This window comes from Erithacus rubecula (genome assembly GCF_903797595.1).
Source record: "Erithacus rubecula genome assembly, chromosome: 5".
NCBI lineage: Eukaryota > Metazoa > Chordata > Aves > Passeriformes > Muscicapidae > Erithacus > Erithacus rubecula.
The window spans coordinates 13,306,017-13,327,485 of record NC_136687.1 but is presented as its reverse complement, the minus strand read 5'-3'; the positions used below and the strand labels follow the sequence as shown (position 1 = coordinate 13,327,485).

Genomic DNA, 21,469 nt, shown 5'->3' with positions numbered 1-21,469 from the left:
GGGTTAAGGTTAAAAAAGAATACTCCAAAAAATCTGGAGGATCATGGTTAGGTAACAAGTAGGGAACATTGACAAATAAATTAGTAAAAAGCTCTTCTTAAAACAGCATCAACTTTAAACATTAAAAACTTGAACCACAGCCACAATAAAACAGCAGTTAGACATGAACCACATATTGTACAGTACAAAAAAGCACACTGTAGACAACCAACATAAGATCAACACTTTGCTTACATGAAGGATTGTCCCAAGGGATTGCAAAGAACAACACCCTTGTAATTTCAACTCTAGCATCAGGCTCTTAGTTCTGCATTACAGCATTTACTGCTGAGTGTTTGCTTAGGCTGCAGAATAACCGTTCCATTAAAAAGTAGGGGCTAGTTGCATTATAAATGCTCTGAGACAGACAAAAGCACTGCTAAGAATTTTTTTTTTTTTTAGTGTTCAGTTAAGTATTGCCTCTGTCCTAACTACATTTGTTTTCCAAAATCTGCAAGCAATGTCGTTAGTAGAACTCCTTCATTAAAATAAAAGGACTATCCTTGACTGTCAAGTAGCTTCTTCTCATGCAACAGTGACCCCGGTTTGTCAGAAGACCACAATGCACACAGGTCAAACATGTAAGCAAGGCTTTTTTAAGCCAAATTTCACTGTTGTCTTAAAGGTAAAATTTAGTTTGTTATGCAACTAGCCGTCTGTATATTACACCTTCTCCATTTTGACTTAGGATTTAATTTCTAAAGCATTACGCATTCTCATATATGTCTATTTTTGTATGCATTTGTCATGGGTTTCACATTTGGTGACTGGTTAGCAGTGTGCTGGCCATCTTTGGTTTGTAGAGGAAATCTTAACCATGAACAATCAAGGGGGCTTAAAAGAACTTTTTAAATGCTAGCTTTTTACTCAAACTTGTATCTATACTACATCACGCCACATTAAGTAGAAGCACACATCACAAAATTGCACAGGGATTACAATATTACATCCAGTCTGCATAAAATTGAATTCCACTACTGACCAGGTCACAAAATGGCTGCACTTTCTAGTCTAAAACTAATTTGCATATTGTACACATGTAGGACATTTTTTTACTTCAGTCACAATAATGCATGCAAGTTTGTTTTTTGTAAGAAATTTTGTAAATTTGCTCATGCTACCTAGTTTCAAGAGAGCCTTTTTTGAACATTTGCAATAACTCACCTCTTGTTAATTAATAGTTCTAGTGCATGCATATGGTGTATACAGGTAAGTAAACATGCAATTTTTTCACATTCTAAAACTATGGCAGTTTAGGCCATATTGTGCTGCCTGCATTTAATCTGTAATGCAGTGTGTCTTAAACGTTTCAATCCCGTATTAATAGGTGGCATTACACATAACACCTATATAGCAGCAAAGCTAATACAGCTTGTGATTAAAAATGTTTAAAAATAGCTAATAAATCAGATTATCTTGAGGTATTATTTCTTGCAAGTCAAAATGGAGAGCAAAAAATCAACCCTAATTTTTAGTTTATGTATACACTGAAAATAGCAACAACAATAAAAATAAGCTTTTGTAGCAGACATATTCCATCTTCACTATTTTGCTACCTTTGGTAAATTACTGGGGCAGATCTTGAAGTTAAAAACCCATGTTTAGAAATAAGTGCACGCTTCACCCACTAAATATAGCAGCAGACTGTGTGCCCCTACGCAAAAACATTCTCATATCTAGTTTTAACTTTACATATAAAAATAACTTGGAGAAAATACAAAAAAACATTTTATTTTAACATGAAAATATCACAAAAATTAGTAAGCCTGAGATGTAGGGTTTTGGTGAAAAACAAGAGGCTTGTAGTGTTTTGGCTGCTGATAAAGATGCATGTATTGATAGCTGGGGTGAAAAGCAGAAGAATGCACTTATTTCTTCTGCATGTCAGTATCTTCAAACACAGTAAGCCACATGCACCCTTCTCTCCTTATGCAGATGCTGGTTCAGCATGGTTAATTCCAGCGGAAGTGGATCTGACGTGGGCGGTCAGCCCCCTCCTTTACCAATGGCTTATGGAATTCACGTCCTGCACGAGAGTGGATATTTGCCCAACAAAACTCACAGTAATACTGCAGGCAAGTGACATTGGCACAAAAGAAAGGAGCAAACTTCCCACCGCACCGCGCACCCTGGCACTCGTCACACATCTGGTCATCCAGCACGTATGGCTTTACCTCCACCTGTTGGAGTGAAACAGAAACAATTCCTGTTAATAACTGCTGCTACTTGAAGTTCTATGGAGGCATTCACTTTTTTCTGGTTTAAAAAAGAACCTCAAAAAACAACTGAAATCTGCAATCAGGAGTATTAATGCCTTTCTGTAACTGATCTGTTATTTTTTGTTATCACTTACCACCCTACAGACCCATCCATACTACAGAACACTTCAAGGTAGATCTTTAGAAGTACACTGTGATAGTAATAAATAACAGCTACATCAGAAACCTCCCCTCATTTATCTTGGAAGAGTGTTCTTTTGCAAACTGTATCATGGATGCATGGGTAAAAGAAAACCAAACCACTCAGAAGGTCTCCTAATGGATGTCAACATAACAATTAATTCCACATGGTTTAGCAGAAAACCCCTGAATATATGAGACTACCCTTTCACACAGATTTTTTAAAGTGTAAGTGTTTCTGCATGCACTACATTTGTGTGCAAATTAAAAATACTTTCTTGCAAGCTGGAATGCAGATCTTTTAGCAGAGTTGTTCACCATAAATTCACTCCCTATTTTTAAAATATGGTCAAATTTGGCCCTACCAGTTTTAGCAATGTATTATTTTCTCTTTCTGTGGCTTTGAGTTGTACAGGAATTTGTATTCAATACAATTCTGAAAATATTTTTTAAAGACCATTTTGCAAGTCCACAGACAGCTACAAACACCTGTCTCACACAGCTTCTTTCTCCCAAACTCATCTGACTGCGAGAATGGAAAAGTGGCAGGAGTCCAGTGGTAAATATGCATTATGTCTTTGCATAACTGTACTGCTGCAGACTGCAATCAGACAGGAAGAAGCACTTCATAACAAAACACAAAACGAGTTGACGCAGTCATTAAGGAATGTATTGTTGTACTCCACATTTTCCTCACTGCTGCATGAGATATTTTTTTTAGATACTAATACTTCAGAAAATTGCTACATATAGATATTGACTGTATACTCTATATTCAGACAGAATATGTTTGCAATATTAAGAACTTTAAAATACTGTTTTTCAATGTATCTCCTTCAGAGGAAAGAATTTACACGTCCATCTCCCCGCCCTGAAGTTTTACAGCTGAACAGGCTTCATGTTCTTGCTTCAGAAATAGAGGCCATACTAGAAATGTCAGAGTATGCTTCTCTCAGTAATCTATATTCAGTACGAGCTCTACTTCTTATTTTACTACAATGACCTGCCTTATCACCAATTACACTCAAACTTTCCAATAAACAGGTACCTTATGTAGCAACTGTGTTTGTGGCTCAGAATTACTGAAAGCATGAAGCAGCATTTATTTCAAGCTTCAGTGCACTAATGCACCAAGGTATGAAAATGATTTCAAAAATTAGAGAAACACTTTGGGGAATGAAATATTACATGATGTGGGTGCAGACTGTCGGCATATGAAAGTTAACACTATTCTAATAAATTGTTTGGAGTTGAAACTCCAAAGAAATGTTTGTAGCTGAGCTTTGATACATGATAAAACAGGGTGAGGAGTACTTTGCTGAAGAAAAACATCTGCTAGAGAAACTAAATATATCTACACATCAAAAGAAGTGGAGAGGAGCTACAGAGAACTTAGTTAAGGAAGAAGTTAAAATCACAGACAATGTTTGTCAAGTGACTCTGGCACTAAGATTTCCAATTAAGGTAGAAAAAGGTATGTGCAAAAAAATGCTATAAATACTTTGAACAGAAGTTCAGAAGAATAAACAGGTGAACTGCAAAATTTAGGAATTGAAAAAGACTTCTACACAGACAAAACTGGTTATGAAAAGAATGTGAAAGGACAGCAGACCTACAAAAACTGGATATAACTGGTATGGAAAGGCAATGCTGAGGTAAAGGGCAGAACAGGCTCTGCCTCGAGGCATTCAGTGAGATACAGACTGTATCACCTTCCTGGCCAACATACACAAACACCTCAGGTGAAGGCAGTACCCAAAGTAGGACTATCTTCCTCATTTACACAACTCGTGGTTTACAGATTTATACTCACTGCTTGCTCATGTATAAATCAGCAGTAATACTGATTTCAGAATGTTTTCAGAGCCTGAAAGGCATTAGTGTAAAAACTCCACGGAGGTAAAAAACTATTTCTGAAAATAGCCTTTTTCATACTTTCAGCTAAGATTCAGGATGTTCCCTAAAATGATGCTCTTCTCAATGACTCCTCAGCAATGCAAATAACTGGTTGATAATAAATATATGTAATTATATAAATAAGGATTGACATTATAGTTTAATTGAAGAGGATGATTTAAGAAACATAGATTAACCTCTTTCTCAGATAAACAAAGAAATTCATAAACCCTGCCCATCATGGGATTTAAAGACAAGTCTATTAGAACAGTTAAGATTTGGAACTGCTCTATTTTGCCAGTGACACACTTCCGGAGTAGCACACGTTTTTTAAAATAAGAAAAAATGAGGACAGTAATAAAATATGGGAATTTCAAATTTAGGAGAACATTTGAGCAAAGGAATTAATTTTTCAGCTGCTAGAAAAACTAAAGAAAGAACATAAATTACACCAAAAAAGAAACCTTTAGAATTCAAATATTTAAAGAGAAAAATAACTAGATCTTCCTACCTTTCCCCTTCAGCCTCTCCAGCCCATAAACAGCCATCTCCAGATACTAACTATGCTTGGTGGGGGTTGTTTGGATTGTTTTGGCATTTGTTCGTGGGGTTGTTTTTTTGGTTGCTTTTTTTCCTTTGGTAATTTGTGATTGAAAAAATCATTGCATACTGTTTTTATAAATTAAATTTATAAGGAGGTAAGTCAAATACTGTGCTTCTCAGATCCAGAATTTGGGGTAGATTTTGTGTTGGTTTTTCTTTTCCCCCAAGCTCCAAGAGGCCTGCAGTCCATCCCACCTTAAGAATTGCAGTGTTCCATCACCCATTAACAAACTACATCCTTTTCTCTGCAAACAGTTGGCACTACCATTTCAGATGCTTGCCTGGCACCCAAAGAGCCCTTAAGATCTCTGGTGACCTACCACAGAAAACCCACAGAACAGCAAAACAAGGTATGAATGTGCAACTGCAGCCTTCAAAGTCAGGATCATGCCTTCTCTTACAAGATGGCACTGCCATTCCACCATACACCTGTCTACTGCAAAGGACAGGCTCCCATGGGAAGAGGAAAGCCAAGATAAAAGTTCCCCATGGCTTACAAGGTACAAGTCCATGACACCCACTTTTGAGAGAGACATGATTTGGATTGGACTCAACTGTCCATGTCTCAGTTTTCAAGTCAGGTGACTTCACAGAAAAATGCCCTTTAGACAGTTCCTGAAAGAAACTTAATACCCAATTCTGAAGCTAAATGACCCACTTAGCATTTCTTTATAGAGGAAATTCTAGATTCAGGTCCTTGCTCCCATTTTGTCCAAATATTTAAATGCAAGATGATTTCCCCTCACCCAATCCCAGTGTCGAGGCCATATTTCTGTTATATAAGTATCCAAAAATCAGCTGTAAGTCAACGACAGCTGCAAGTTACAAGGATAGCAATCCCATGACCAAACCACAGCCATCATATTGAAGCCTAGATGACTACCCACATCCACACCCACTCACCCTCTGGGAAGGACCATGCTTGGGGATTTCAGCTCATAAGGCAAGTGGTACTTGAGACACACATAAAGCTGAATTACTCTGCCTATTTGAAAGGAGAGAAGCACATGCTGTCTCCCTAGAGCACACTTGTGTTAACTGTACTACTTTCTTTTCCCTGTGTCTTTGATCTGTAGAGGAGACTGGACCTTGAACTACTTTCCTTACTCAACCCTTCTTCCCATAAGACCTTAGCTGTTTGGTTTTTTTTTTTTTTAAAAAAACACTTATTAATGCCAGACTATCTTTGCAGCTCTTGACATCAAAACTACTGACCCTTAAAACTGACATAATTTAGTTGCCAGTTTTCTTTGCTATTCTTATACTTCTAATTAGGAGTCACAAAGTTCACTAGACTTATCTTTATATAAGTTAGTTTTACTTTTCCTAGGAATAAGCATATGTAGAAAATAGAAATATGCATTGGTAAGTATTAAGAAGACTTTCAATCAGAAAAAATAAGACCTTTTGTATTTTAGGTTGAGCCTGAACAACTTTCTGAGCACTGAAAATAATGGCTGAAATTAAGGGCAGTTGTAAGTATCAAGCTAATCTGAAGCCAATGAATACTAGAGTTTCTTATGAATGACAGTGAAATTATCACAGTATTTGGTTTCATTAGAACATGGGAAAGAAAGAGATTTTCAAGCCCTTCGCCCATATACAACAAAACCAGGAACTCCAGAATGGGAAGAACATATGGTCCAACATATGTCAAAGGAACAAACTGCTGCTCTGTGGAAACATGTTGTTCGTTTGGGGGCATTCAGGCATACTTCTGAAAGCAGTGGAGTTACATGAATGCTAAAAAAATGCAGAAGCTGACTTGAGAGCAAATCACATGCAATCCTACCACACTCTGAGAAGTTCCTTTACAGAGCAAAACTCCTTTTTAATTCCTGTGTAACTTACTCGCTTGTCAATATCGCCATGCTGAAGTTGAACAAACCGAGCACTGATGGCAGCAATGTAACTCTGCTGATTGGAAAAAGCAACACGTCCAGCACCTTTTGGGTATTTCAGCTCAGGGTCAGTGTCAATTCCTGCGTAACAAACTCCCCCATAGAGACGGTCCATGATCATAGCCAATTCCACTAGTAAGAAACAAAACAGCATTTATTCAAACTATTCTTACACTACAAATTTAGCACACTCATGTCTGAAAATATCAGAAAGGTAAATTTTAATTTTGCAAGAGCCAATGGAACACTAATAACAAGAATAAAAATATTAAATAAATAATATTAAATAAGCTATTAATTATTCAGCAGACAGATCTTTCACATTGTGGGTACATATATCCAAGGAACAATGGAATTGTACATTCTTGGTAACCTGGAACTGGAATTCCAGGGCAGTTTTTTTTCAGAGGATTATAGCAAAAGAGTTTTTGGGCAGGCACTGGAATGTAAGCTGTATAAAATAGATCCTCATGCCACAAATTCCTTAGTACATGTTCTCTGGCTATCCTAATGCTCTATATTCTACTTGAATTTAAAGATGTAGTTAGCATCTTTACATCAGCCATACAGAACTTGATTGCCACTACAGTGCTATACTTACCATAGATACAGAAGTTCAGAGAAACAAAAATTTTAAATTTTACAGATCAAGTACCTTGTCAATCCTCTCACTGCCAGATTATACTGAATTCAGTTGCAAATTACTGGAGTGGAAAACACTGGTTTAGTATCCTCTGTATTAGGATATAGAGGTTCAGCAGTCCTTGATGTTCAGTAACTGTTTGAAGAGTCTCCTTAAGTTTTACTGCTTTTTTGAAGTCATTATTCTTATTTCACAATGCCATAAAAGTTTCATTTTCACATATACAGGGCATTTGCGAGCTGCGCGTAAGAATGCACCCATTAAATTTATCACATACATTCAGCACAGTAATATGGAGCACTGGACTGAATTTAAAGCAAAATTAATCTGTGGTTGGAACATACTGTGTTTATCCTCATTTACAGAACTTATGTTACAGTCAAAAGTAGAGTCTTAAAAGTAAAATATCAAAAAAAGCTTGAGCATTGCAGGTCCAAGATAGAAAAATTCAAGATCCTTTGTACCCCAAATTTGCACTACTGCTTCTCAGTTTTCTTACATGTTTCATTGAAAAGCTCATCTTTCTCTAAGAATAGAATTCATTACTAATGTAAGACTAATGAAATCCAGAAGTCATTGTAATAATGATGGGGATTTGAACCACTGTATGGTATGCCTCCACTTCCAGCATTCACTGCAACCTACTTACTAGAAAGTCACTAGAACATTGTAAAAAGCTACTGCAGCCAATCTGAAAAAGCAGACTGTCCCAGCTGTACATCAACCACTCCACAGCTAGAGAAACATTTATTTTTTCCTTCACGCCTCTGGCAAGAGTCTAGAAAGAGTCCTGCAATCTCATATCATGTTGTACCACAAACATTGTGCTAGCTCTCTGAATTTGATTCTTTGTCCTCTATGCCTACTTGCTCAAGTACTCTATCACCTGGTGTTTGTGTGTGTAACCTGACAGCAGCAGAAGAGTAGCTAATGTACAATGACAAATAGGTACAAATACCATTCCACAGCCATGGAGCAGGGCAGAGATGTTCCCATAGCATTATTTTAAAACCAAACTCTTTGTTTTATGCCTCTTGTGACATAGCTGATGCCACAACTATAGACAGGTAACACTTTCCAGTAAATCTCAATGATGAACTGTAATTTATGGCCAAAACCAGACAATAGAGAAATTTAAGAATACATGAACATTGTACTGTGCTTAAAACTACCAAGCCTGTTCAATTTATATACACCTAAATCTATCCATACATAACTACAAAAAATTATGCGTGATAAAAACTATTTCTAATAATTTCTTACTTTGAAAAACTGCCACAGAATCTACTCACCAGCTCTTAACGGTCTAGGGACTCCTCCAACAAAAATTGTTTTCCGAGGATCAAGTGGCTGCGAACCATCCATCACAAAGTCACTGTCACTTAGATTCCAGGGACGGATCTGAACCTATTAAATTGGGAAAGTGAACAGTATCCTACTTTAAGTTTCACTACAATACTTTCATCAGCCTATATAAATTGTCAGTCATAACCTCATTACCATAGCATGTCTAGGTGCTTTGTTTTAATCCCACTAATTCAAAATACTACAGTTTTAAAATAATCCAAGTGCTCCAGATGTTGAGCTCTGCCAACAGTAGTTTACTTTTGATCTTTTCATCTCCATAATTTCCAGTGCTGCTTTAGACAGATGGCAGCCATAGCCTGCAGGCCATTGACTGTGTACTTACTGGCTTGTCCTTGATAGTGGGGCTGGAAACACACAGATACAGCTTTCCATCTTCTTCAATGCAGGCATCAATCAGGGCCTGAACAGAACTCTCTTCTTGGAACAGGAGGAATGCATAACCTGGGAAAAAAACCCAAACCAATTCATATATTTTCTCCTATCTTTATTTTACAGAAGCATTTTTGCTACTTATTTTTCCATACAGAAGTAAAAGAAAGTCAAACCAATTATTTCATATTGGTCATCTTCTTTATGTAAGAACTATATATGTACTATATTACCATAATTAACAGAATTTCCATCTGCACAATAGTTGTCAGAAGAGAGTAATAACCAAATAAAAGCAAACATGTCTGCTGTATCATGCACTGTAAGTCTGGGCTAAACACCATTCGTTGGCTGCAATGGACATTATACAATGAAAATCCGACTTGGCACAAAGGACTAATCTCTGTTCTGGAGATTAGACCAAAGTATTTTATTACGTAAGTGACCCAGCAAACCTTTCAAACATTATTAAAAAAAATAAAAATGCGTATTTAATGCTACATAAAACCAAACTGTCAGGCAAGCAAAGAACCTGACACTTTGCTTTCACAGTTACAGTAGGAGATGACACTAAACTTGTTACTTTACAAATAACCCAATAACATAATTTGGGTTGTATACTAAAACAAACTTTAAAGGGACCATAACTCACATTTCTTTCTGAGATTACTACCAGGTTTACAACTTTCACACAAAGTTGTATCTTATGACTTTGATGGAGAAGTGCATGCTGAAGCAGCTTCTTGAGAGTGGGCTTGGGAAAAGGGAACATGGAGGCACTACCAAGGTCTTTTGGATACTTTATATTTCTGAGAGAAGCTAATTAACCACTAGCCACTTCTTATTGCAAACAGACACTGTAGGTCATCAAGGTAAAGGTGGTAGGGTGCATCTTGAAGACCATTAAAGAATCAGTGCATTAACACTGTAAGATTTAAGAAACAAATGCACAACTGATTTTAGATATGTGGGAACAAGAACAGGATTTTAAGAAAAAGCTGTAAGGTCTATACTGGTCTTTCTAATAGGTTGTACCTTATTTCTTACCCCTCATACCACAGTGCATCACAGCTACATAGAAGGGACACATGACAGGATTTTATGTATTCTATATTTTAATGTAAATCTTACTTGGTTTCATAACAAGCATGTCATAGGGAATCTTTGGACTTGGGCTGAAGTATTTTCTTGTAAAGTCTATTCTTCACTGCTGAACTGTAATTTTCTAATGATGACCTGTTTAACTTAAGCTTAACCAGTAATAATATAGATTCAAAATCTGTTTTAATGGGGATATATTTCACTATTTATCATAGAATTGAAAATACACATATTACCCATGCAAAACTCAGTGCATGAATGCCAATTGGCATGGGAGATAAGCTCCAGGTAACTGTCCTTACTAGGTCAGAAGCCAGGCACACACATTCCAGTTTGAATGGAGAGCTCAGTACAAGAATGATGGGAGTGAAAAAACTTGATTAATTAACGGGAGGGTTAATTGCACATGATACTGTCTAAAGAATCAGACATACAAAGGTTCTCCAGATACTAATTTTTCATCAGTTCTTCTCCTAAAGCAGCTCAAAGGTACTGCCATATAGCTCCAGACACAGAAGGCTGGTGAGTGCCCCCATATAATCTACCATTTCAATGTCTGCAGCAACTTGCAAAAAGATAGAAAATTAAAGAACAAAAACTCAATGAGTGATAAGGACTATTATAGATTTCACAGAATATTCTGAGTTGGATGGGACACACAAAGACCACTGAGTCCATCTCAAGAGAATGGCCCATATAGGAATTGAATCCACAACTTGGATTGCAATTAGCACCATGCTCTAAACAACTGAGCTAATCTCAGGGTCACTTCATACTACCACTCCTGACATGGAAAGGAAAGCAATAGAAAAGCCAGATGTACTTCCTCCCTCTGAAGACAAAGTTAGGGTATAGCTTGTACCATCAAACTGGTCTCTCTGTAGTTTTGTTCCACAGCTCTAGACCTTCAATGATTTACAATGCTCACTTAAGAGATAGATTTTTTAGCACTGGAACAGAAAACTCATCAGGTAAGTTTGAAAAGCCCAGATGGTTGTAGAGTACTACCAAATTAAAGTTTTTAGTTTGTTGGTATTCATTATATAAAGGACAAATTGAAAGCAAAGCATTCTAGACTAGATTGATGCTAACATGATTTTCTTAGCAAGGAAAAAAGTCTTTATTTCACAGTAATAGGGAAGGTTACCAGAGGGAAAAAAGATGCTTCTTGTTATGCATATTCTGTGTAGAAATCAGAGAGCAGCTTTAAGTTCTATCAACCTCCAGTTAATTCCAGTCACTGATGGTTTAGAGAAGGAGTCAAGAAAATCAGTACAAGCCAGCACAGCACTGCCCACATAGTGACATGCCAGTGACTGCAGAGGTATTTTGTGTTGGAGCTGGCTCCTTCACTGTTCTGACAGACTCTCCACAGTGGACACTAAATGGCCTCAGTATAGTGCAATTTTTGTCCAGAGAATGCTGCACCTTAACTTAAATCAGAAAGAATCAGTACATGCTGCAGGTTAATACAGACAATGGATCTACAGAAGCCATCTCTCAGTTTTTTATTTAGTAATATTTGAGGGACAATAAACTCTAAAACACATGTGAAATGAAAAAATATGGTGCTGGACTATATTTGTGAGACCCATGTATCTAGTCTCTTAGATATCCCTCAATCTGTGTAAATGAATCAAACTCAATGTGCTTATGTTACAGTGACCAGAATTGCCCTCTATACTTCACTGGCTGCACTGGCCAGATTCACATTGATTAAAGGAAGCTTAGACACTAATCACACATGAAGACACAGTTACTTGCTTGAATCCTGAGTTTGATCCTATTCAGTGTGATCAAATTAGCTGGGAACAAGTTCAACAGAACTTGCATGGACCTGGGGTTTTGCTTCTGAAACTAGAACATTTCCAACTTGAATTTTTCAGCTAGTCAGCTCTGAGTTAGCAACTGGGAACCTTGAAGAGAAAAGCTACTGCACAACTCTTGTGATACAAGGCAGCAGAAATAACCAGTTAGAAAAGGATGGGGACACTGTCCTGTTTAAATCAGATTATCCTCTGAAACAGACTATAAATAATACAGAGAACACAAACAACTATTTTGGAAGGTATTTTTTGAATTTCCACATACTCATGGCACCATTTCTTGGAGAACTTCGTTATCTAAGGAGGAGTCCTTAACCTGGAAAGTTACTTTGGACATGTGCATTGTTTCATAAATAAGTGTATTTGCCAACTACGTAATAACATGAGTTATGATAAACAGTGGCAAGTCAAAAAGGAAGGAATTCTACATTGCAGTTGGCAGATCACTGTTACAGACTTTGTACTTTGAGCTCAACAGAGGTTTTTTTTCAGAACAGAGCTTCCTTGTAAGATCAGTGTAAAGTTGTAAAAATTCTTGTTATGTTTCAATCTAATTTTGTGGCAAACCAACACAAAATGTAATTAATTAAGAACAAGCAGTTGGTGTTTCTCAGGAGGCAGCCAGCCTTGATGGATCAAGACACTTTCTGAATTTTTCAGCAAGGAAACACTTATTATGAACTTGGCCTTCCCTCAGGACCTTCTGTAAGGAGAGAGCTTGGAAGGAAGCACAGCCTGGAAAACTGAACAGTAAAAAAAACCCAAACCAACAGGCTGCATCTCTTCACCACAGAGAAGGCTTACATGATCAGTCCAGAACGGCCTAATTCTAAGAGGTCTTTGGAAAGCAATAATATGGCAAATCTCTAATGAAACTGAACAAAGAAAAATATAGATACTGAATTTATTTCATGCAGAGTGACAATTTAGAAAATGGAAATTGAAAATAATAAAAACATTAATTCCCTGAACTTATATAGTATATATTTCTCAAATGGTAATTACTGGTTGATCTCAAAGGTTTATTTTGCCTATCCATAGCCATTTCAGACATCTTATTGATATATGTATACATGTTTCTTGTCTGTCCACACAAGTAATACTAATGAAAGACAATTTTAAGTGAAATTCTTCTACAAAAAAATCATGGATCATATGTACTGCATTGAACAAAAGAGAGATATGCAAAGTAACACTCAGAACTTGTATATTTCCAGAGTATTTACAAAGAGAAATCTACACTGTATTCTAAATGTATTAGGTTACATACAAAAAATACTGAGTAATGCAGCAAACTGAAAATTAGGCTGAAGTGTTAAGACAGAAGAACAGTAAATGCTTTTATTTTTCAAGTAAGGATCAATTAATTATAGTAAATCAACTTAGCACTTAGATTGCAAATCTAAGATCAACACACTGAAGTTCTTTTTGTATTCTCTGCCTTTAAGAAGTTCTGCTTACTACATAGCTTTTTTTTTCTTACTGCAGTAATTATAAACAACCCAACTATATCAAAAAGCTTTATCAAATAAGAAAGTCTGGAAATACATCCTTAAGATGCTCAGATGCTGAGATAGGACTATCTCCTTGGAAACCAATGCAAGAATCCATTCCTTTCAGGTATGAATATATTACATCTTCTGTCTTCTATATATTCATCACAGACTCTAAGATGCATCTTCTTCAAAGAGTTCCTTGGGAATTTCTCTTAGTAATTTATGAAGAGAGATGCAGTCTTTAAGATAATCCAATTTAGCTTGACAGTAGCTTTGTGTGCTGGGCTGACAATCAAAAAAAGTCAGTCTCTTTGTTTGTCTTAGAATTTCCATGTAGCATTCATAAATGCTGTTCAAATGCTTCAATTCCATTTCCCACTCTTTACAGGGCCCATTGGGGATAACCATCCTGTCTTTTCCCCAGCATAGATGCACAGATAAATAAATAATCAGTTTACAAAAGAACTAAGCCTATATTTGTCACTTGCACAGAAGGAATGAATTACTGCATTCTCTACAAAATCAATAATCTCTGCGTTGCTTTCATGTCTGGATCACAATTCTGCCTTTATTTTATATGTAACATTACATACTGTACAGGTACAGAGATATCCTACGTTATTTAACTACTTAATCTACACAGTGGTTCTTCCAACACTTTGTAAGTAATAGAAAAAAATTTAGTCTAACAGCAACACTAGAAACAGTTTTTTCAAAAAAATCAGTATTTAATCATTTATCAAAAAAGATCAGAGCTTCAACAGGAAGTTCACATCCTAAAAGTAAAAGATGCACAGAAAAATGTTATTACCTTGATCAGATAAGCAGTGCATCCCTCTGCATCCTGCCTTTAACTTCCTAGGAAAATATTTATCTAATATGTTGTTTAAAAAAATTTGACCAAATTTCAGTTTGGAAACTAGACAGGAATGCAAATACAAAACTTATGATCAATGATGCATGCAACTACAGTGTTGACCTAATCAAGCCCAGTAACAAAACAACAAATTTTAGACTCAGTATGTAAAGAAACCATACCTTGACCTGCACTGAAGTAATAGATAGAACTGTTTACAGGGACTCCACATTATACCCCTTGGAAAAGATAAGACTGTTTCCCAGAGCAAGATTAGCACTCACTGACAGGTCAAAACCTTCTAAATCTCTTACCTTTTGGTGGAAAATAGGACTTGCTCTCTGCTTTGTGAGGCCAGTCTACTACCAAGGGCCCAAACCGTCTGAAGCTGGCAGTAATTTCATCTAAAAACATGTACAATAGTTGTAATTCAAACAAATTACATAACTTAATGAAAAAAATACTATCAAGCAAAAAGCCTTTGTTTCTAGCAAAGGTTGACATTTCACAGCAAAAAAAAACCCCAGAACAATATTTACAAGTTTCCTATACAAAAAGTTTAAACAGCTGTATCTTCCAAAGTGTCAATATTTACACAATGTATTTCTGGTGATTTTAATCTTACATTTGTTTTTTATTTCTTAAAAATAGCAGTGTTTCAGCACATGGACAACTAAAGCCATTCGTGAAAATTTGTGTGCTATTTCCTAAATTCAAATCAGAATCTGGTTTGAATAGAATCAAATCAATTTTAAGTTTAGCAATGCACAGTTCAAAGCTTTGTAAATATTTACACACCAAGTAACACCACAATTAACATGCTAGTGGTTTCTTATATATAGGAAATATATAAAGGATATCTGCTCTATAGCAGACACTATGCATGTATCAGAAACAGAAATTTGAAACTGTCTATTTAGAGATGCTTCCAACAATCATGAATACACTTGTTGCAAGATCTACTATGCCCCTCGTATGACTTTGTGAATTCTTCCTATCCCAGCCACACCTATATGTCTATGACTGAAAAAGCTTGGCCATGGGATAAAAACACTCTAAACAGTAAAAAAGCAGCAACTCAAACAAAAGTATGCTCAATTTCTTTCAGTCTTACCCTGCCATCATCATATAAACAGGGAGGAGAGAAATAAAAGATACTTCCATGTGGTTTCTTTTGGCATTTGTATTATAGGCCACTGTGCTGAAGTGTATAAAAAAATAAATCCCTTAGTAGATTACAGCAGAGCATCTCAATGAAAATGGAACCAAAATCTGGTCTTTCCATGTTTAAAAGTTAATTAAGTGCAGTCAGCTTATTTGGTTTGCACGATATTCTAGGATTACCATGAACCTCCTAAAGGGACTTCTATTTACATTAGCAAGTTAACATGCAATTTACATTTATCTGCACAGGAGAAACCTCATATTAAACAGCACAATTACTTCAAATCACCACTGGTGTTCAAAGCAATTTCAACTGCTTAACAATCTGAGTTTCTGTAGTACAGTCTCTGTTCAATACATCAAGAGTGCTCTGCCACTTGACCTTGCTCTGCCTAAATTTCTCTATTTCTCAACAGGAATAACACTAACCTTTCTGTATCACTGCTGAAATCTTCAGGTAATACTAAAATAGAATATGAAATTGATTTACAAATGAAAATTTCCTAGGAATACAGAATAAAGCAGGCACAGATAGAGGAGGGCTAAGATGAATTTGAAATAAGCAAGACAAACAGCAGCACGCACTCCAGGCGTTACATGCAACTCTCACCTGCAAGTGCAGAATCAGAAACAACTGCACCATCCCAAAACCAAGAGAGATGATACTAAGCTCAACACACCCATCAATTACATAAAGAACATATAGCTGCAGCCTTTTGCACATCATTTTACTGAGGGGGTTATTTTCACTACTCAAGTCAGGCTTTTCATGACGTTTTTTGTCTCTCCCTCCAAACTTAGCCTGCTTGGTGTCCAGGCAGCTCACCTTCATCAATATCCGGTGGAAGACCTCCAACGAACACTTTCCGAGAAAAACGCTCGATCCGCTCTCCGTTCTGATGAGCTGAATAGCAGGTGGGGGAATTCAGGACTCCAACCTGATCACTGTGACCATCGTCCAGCAAGCCATCATCTATTGGGAAGAGGGAAGAACGGCCTTAAAAAGAAAAGATGATAACGTACATTAAAACCATTTTGTGGCAGTATGTGGTTATGTAATGTTAGGGAATGGGGGAATAGCAGTCTGGAGAGTCAAAATGCAAATACTGAGACATTAGAAAAGTTGACATTAGTTTAAAGAAAAATTAGGAGAATGTAAAAATGCACTAAACTGCAGAATGGAATTTCAAGAATGCAAGATGAAGTGTAATACTTCATATTGCATCATATAGTAGTTGCTCTGCTGCAACCAGTAGAGAAGTGGTAATTTTGTTTTAATTAAAGGGTCATATTTATGAAAAGAAAACATTACAGATTGCTTAAGTGAGTTTTGTTAGTCTGCCTTTGGTTTAGCTTCAAGTTAAAATGATAACTTCCTCCACCTCAATGACAGTGTGTCTAAAGCCCTTAAATTTCATTTGAACAGTGAAACACAAACATCATGATCACAGGAAGTTTGAAACGTATTTCTAAATGTATCGGATGCAGCTAACATAAGAAGATATTCCAATTCCAAGAAAGTAAAAAAGAATTTTAGTAAATGTGCAAAATGCAACACTTGAAAAATGAGTCACAATACGGATTTATCCTTCTCACTCTCAATTTACCACAGTTTTGGAGGGAAGCCTTGTGGTGATTCCTAACATGCAGTAAATCTGCAGTGAGTTTACTTATACCCTGAAAAGCAATGTAAAATCTGAGAAGTTCACAGGATGGCTTTGCAAATGCAATCTGACCCTAACAGACACTTAGAGGGCAGAGGGAAGTGAAAATACAGTAATTCTGTCCCACGCATTTCTTCCATATTTAATATTTAAAAATTTTATAGAACTCCAAACAAAAAAAATTCAGAAGGACAGGATATTTATCTTGGCATATTCAACCTTTTATTGCTTCAGTCAGCCACACTTAAGATTAATGACAGTTTCAAATTCAGAAGTCAGTCTTCTAATAGTGAAAATATCGAAATAAAGGATCTGTGAAACAAAACAGATAGTCCACATCACCATTTCTTCTGAAATGCCATTTTTCCTGTTTGTCACTCATTTAAAAAATAATTATTAATTAATTCAACTGCTTTCTTAAATGAAGCAAGAAAGCCAGACCAAAAACCAACCTAGCACACTTTTGGGAAGCAAGCTAGTTTTTTGTCTTAAATAGCCAACTGCTTCCAGATTTACCCACTGAAAATCCATAGGCAGGACCAGTAGGTCCCTGACAGCCGAGTCCACAGTACCGTGGCTGTGAGCAATTCTCCTCACTCAGGACAACATTACCAGTAAAGCCTGGCAGGGACACCAGCAGATCAAGTGCTGACCAGCTGGGGGTGAGAGCAATAGGAAAGCCCTTCACTTCCAGAAGACCACCTAAGAATCAGGTGGTTAAAAGACAAGAGTGGAAAACAGACAGCAAATATTATGACCAGTAATCTATGTTATGTTGATGCTTATTGACACTGATGTATCTCAACAAAAAAAAAAAAAGAATGAAAGCACAGGACAATACACAACAACCAAATATCAAAGTAGCACAAGGAGCACAAAATTAAAAGCAGGACTGTAGGATTGTACCAAGTAGCAGAGACTGTTAACTGTATCATTTTTATGGTGGCATATCTGCAGCAGGCAAAGATGGAGAGGAGTACAGCAAATGCAGAAAGCTGTAGTAGGCTCCTCGTTTCCATTAGCATTGGTAATAAGCATGTTTGTGGGGAGCAAGAGATGCTTGGTCTTGTAAGGACACATTCAACAGGTCTACAACAGATCAGCAGAGTTGCCTTAGAAAGTGGAAGCATGTAGTTGGTGCTCAATGGGACAGAATATGAGCAAGCAATAGACACAAAGCTAACATAAGTGGATGAAGCAGGCAAGCAGATTCCTCTTGAATATCAACTAGGTATAAAAGAAGCAAGACCAAATCTGTAAGATTGTAGAAGCTGTGAAATACAGATATGAATTTTAGTTATGAAGAGAAGTAAGAATGATCAAATCTTCAAGATGAAGAAGTGGTAAGATTTGGTTGCGCAACCAAGAAAGTTGGATGCAATGAATTTCTAAAGTGAATGATGGAGAAGATGGAGCTGTTACTATAATGACAGTGACAGGAAAAAGTGCATAATGGAAAAAATAAGACTCATATTGCAAAAACCTGCAGAAAACTGCAAAGTGGAAATTTTAAGACATTCCACTAATATTGGAGAGTTTCTCAATATCTTAGATCTAAAATTACTGCAATTTAGCTTGATTTATAAGAAGTGCTTCTTAGACAATGAAACTTACAAAGTAGGCAATTATATAACGCGAAAAACAGTCATAGAATAACCCTCAGAATAATTTATTTTTACGCATAGACCCATGTTAAAATCGAAGAACAATGAGAATTTTCTTTACAAATAAAACCAGCAGAACATGTTCTGAAATGATACCAGAGAACTCCGTTTAATGTGGGTAAAAGTTTGTCAAAAGCACTGCAGTTCCTCTGAGAGCTAAGGTGACATGAAGGGCAATGGATAAACATTTTCAGAGTAATATGGTCAGTGTGACTCCTATTAATTTCCTCTCCATCCTCTTCACTTCTAAATGTCTCTCAGATAAAGAAAGCAAAAAGGTAATTCACTTTTCCGTTTCAATAGGCTTTCACATTTCTCTGATGACTACGAATAAAAAGGTTAAGCCCTTCTAAACGCCTACTTTTTTTGTTTTATGACAGTAAAAAATAAGCAGAATCTGGCAGGAATTGTAAAAATTATTGTACTCTTACATCCACTGGTCATAATCTAAAACATCAACCCTCTCTAGATTATGGCTACCAAGCACTAGGTTATGAACCAATGCAGAGGCCAAGACAGACACATGAACTGATGTGTATGTGGTGAATACCAGAAGCTACCAAAGATCTTGGTAGTCCATGCATGGTTTACATGGTCTTTGTAACAATTTCAGGTTACATCCTGGCACAGTTAAAACAGTACAGCTTTTTCAAGGTTAGTGAGCACATACTGATTTATACTATGAAGATTTGTTTACTACTTCTAAGAGCAGTCTACTAGATTTTTTGCTAATTTTATGAAAGGCTTTTAGCTTTTACTCTGTACACTGCCACTTCTATAGAAGCAAAAGGAGATGAGTTAGAAGGACAACTAGCAAACTGCACACTTTTAAAGGGGGCAATGACTGCAAGCAGTAGCCATTAGCATGAACTAAATCATGATTAGAACTGAGATTTAACTGAATAAAGGATTTGCAATTCAGACTCTAAGAGAACAATGATCGTAACAATCCAGACTGTACTCCTCCTTCCCTCACACCCTCCATCTTCCCCAAACTATGGTAACATGCACATAAGCAATTACAATCAATAATCTGGATTAATTAATCATAATGATCAGTAACAGATCAAAATTAATTGAACTGTAACAAACAGAAGTGAATTACCTCGTCTTCGCCCATAACTCCTCGCTGCATGCAAACAAAGGACAAATTGTAAAATATCAAATAACTGTATCATGCCCACAAACGAAAATATTTAAGATACAAAGAACCATGTGGGTAAGCAGTAAGTAAAAATCTGCATCTGTACTTGGTACTGATAATAGTAGATGAGAATGCAATAAAGTCTCACATAAATACCATACTAGTTTACTATTAAATTGATGTTAGCACCAGCTGTAATGAACATTCTTTCATATATTTCAATGTCTTTAAACTTGATCTTTACTTCATGTTATTATGGATGAATTAATTATGGGAACTTTGCAATTCATCCTCAAAATGTGATTTGTATCTTACACAAGTACCTAAATAACACACATAGGGTACTAAAATTGCAAAAAGGAAAATACTACTGTAAAAAGCATGTAGCAAGTGTTAAATGAATCACAGACACATCCTGGTCCACATGGAACAGTTTGTACAGTCCTTTGCAGTGACAATGCAAATGCTGTAAGCCGTGACCTTCCTTTTTCATGAAAAGACCTAGCAGAAAATTAACCGCAAGGTTTTGTTTGAAACAAAAGATGCCTTGTACTAGTAAATGAAATCAGGGCACAAGTCACAAGAAACAGCATTGTATCAAAAACACTGCACAAAGGCAAAGCAACAATTTCGCACAGACTGCAAGTAAATCCAAGATTTTCCTAACTTTTGAGTTTTGCAAGATTCTTAAAGAGATCGTGCTTGTAGTTTAGAAGACCATACTGATTGCTTTTCTGCCTGAAGGGTAAAAAACTAAAAATAGGCAGATTACTAATACAGAAACTATTAAGCTTTGTGCAATTTCTTAGTTACATTTCCACAAAGTATTTTCTGTTCCTGTTTAACAGGCTCAGTATCTGAGAAAAATTACTTTAATCATTACACAGTGGAGTTAAGTATCCAAATAGATGTTACTATTAACCATAAAATCATAGCAACATTTAGGAACAGACTGCTGTGTCTTAGAATTATTGTTTTGATTTTATGAGGCATCTATACATACAATTGTCCTAAAAGCCACTGCTGTTCTGGGCCACTAAAATACATATAGACTCATAAGACCATTGATTCATAAATGTTATTCATTGTTCCCTTCTCATATTACAAAATACAATGAAAAATAATTTCTGAAAGAGACTTGGGTATCTAACCAAGTGGAAACACTTTAATTTAGATTTTCAACATCAAAATAGAAACCACAAAACAGTGTATTCTTCTGTGTGATCAGCTCTCTCACTAGGTGCTGGGGAGATGCTGATCTTCAGATGTGTTTCCTCCCCAAGCCAGGCCCTCAGAAGACTCACAGCTCAGTGTCAGTGTTGCAGCATGTGCAAAT

General features: G+C 36.4%; 1 protein-coding gene across 6 annotated transcripts in view; it reads right to left on the bottom strand.

The window, feature by feature from the left end:
- The window catches only part of CPEB2 (cytoplasmic polyadenylation element binding protein 2), a 50,905-nt gene that overhangs the window by 1,744 nt on the left and 27,692 nt on the right, over positions 1-21,469 (bottom strand). For 2 of the 6 annotated variants that reach the window (XM_079307429.1, XM_079307425.1), the window contains 7 exons: positions 20,095-20,118; positions 16,488-16,658; positions 14,812-14,901; positions 9,172-9,290; positions 8,774-8,888; positions 6,789-6,970; positions 1-2,219 (listed from right to left, as the gene is read on the bottom strand). The exon at positions 1-2,219 is cut by the window's left edge and continues 1,744 nt beyond it. In XM_079307429.1, coding sequence (XP_079163555.1) covers positions 1,992-2,219; positions 6,789-6,970; positions 8,774-8,888; positions 9,172-9,290; positions 14,812-14,901; positions 16,488-16,658; positions 20,095-20,118 — 929 coding nt within the window. In that variant the 3' untranslated portion in view covers positions 1-1,991. The remainder of the gene's footprint in view (positions 2,220-6,788; positions 6,971-8,773; positions 8,889-9,171; positions 9,291-14,811; positions 14,902-16,487; positions 16,659-20,094; positions 20,119-21,469) is intronic. The other 4 variants (XM_079307430.1, XM_079307426.1, XM_079307427.1 and 1 more) reach the window with 3 other exon arrangements.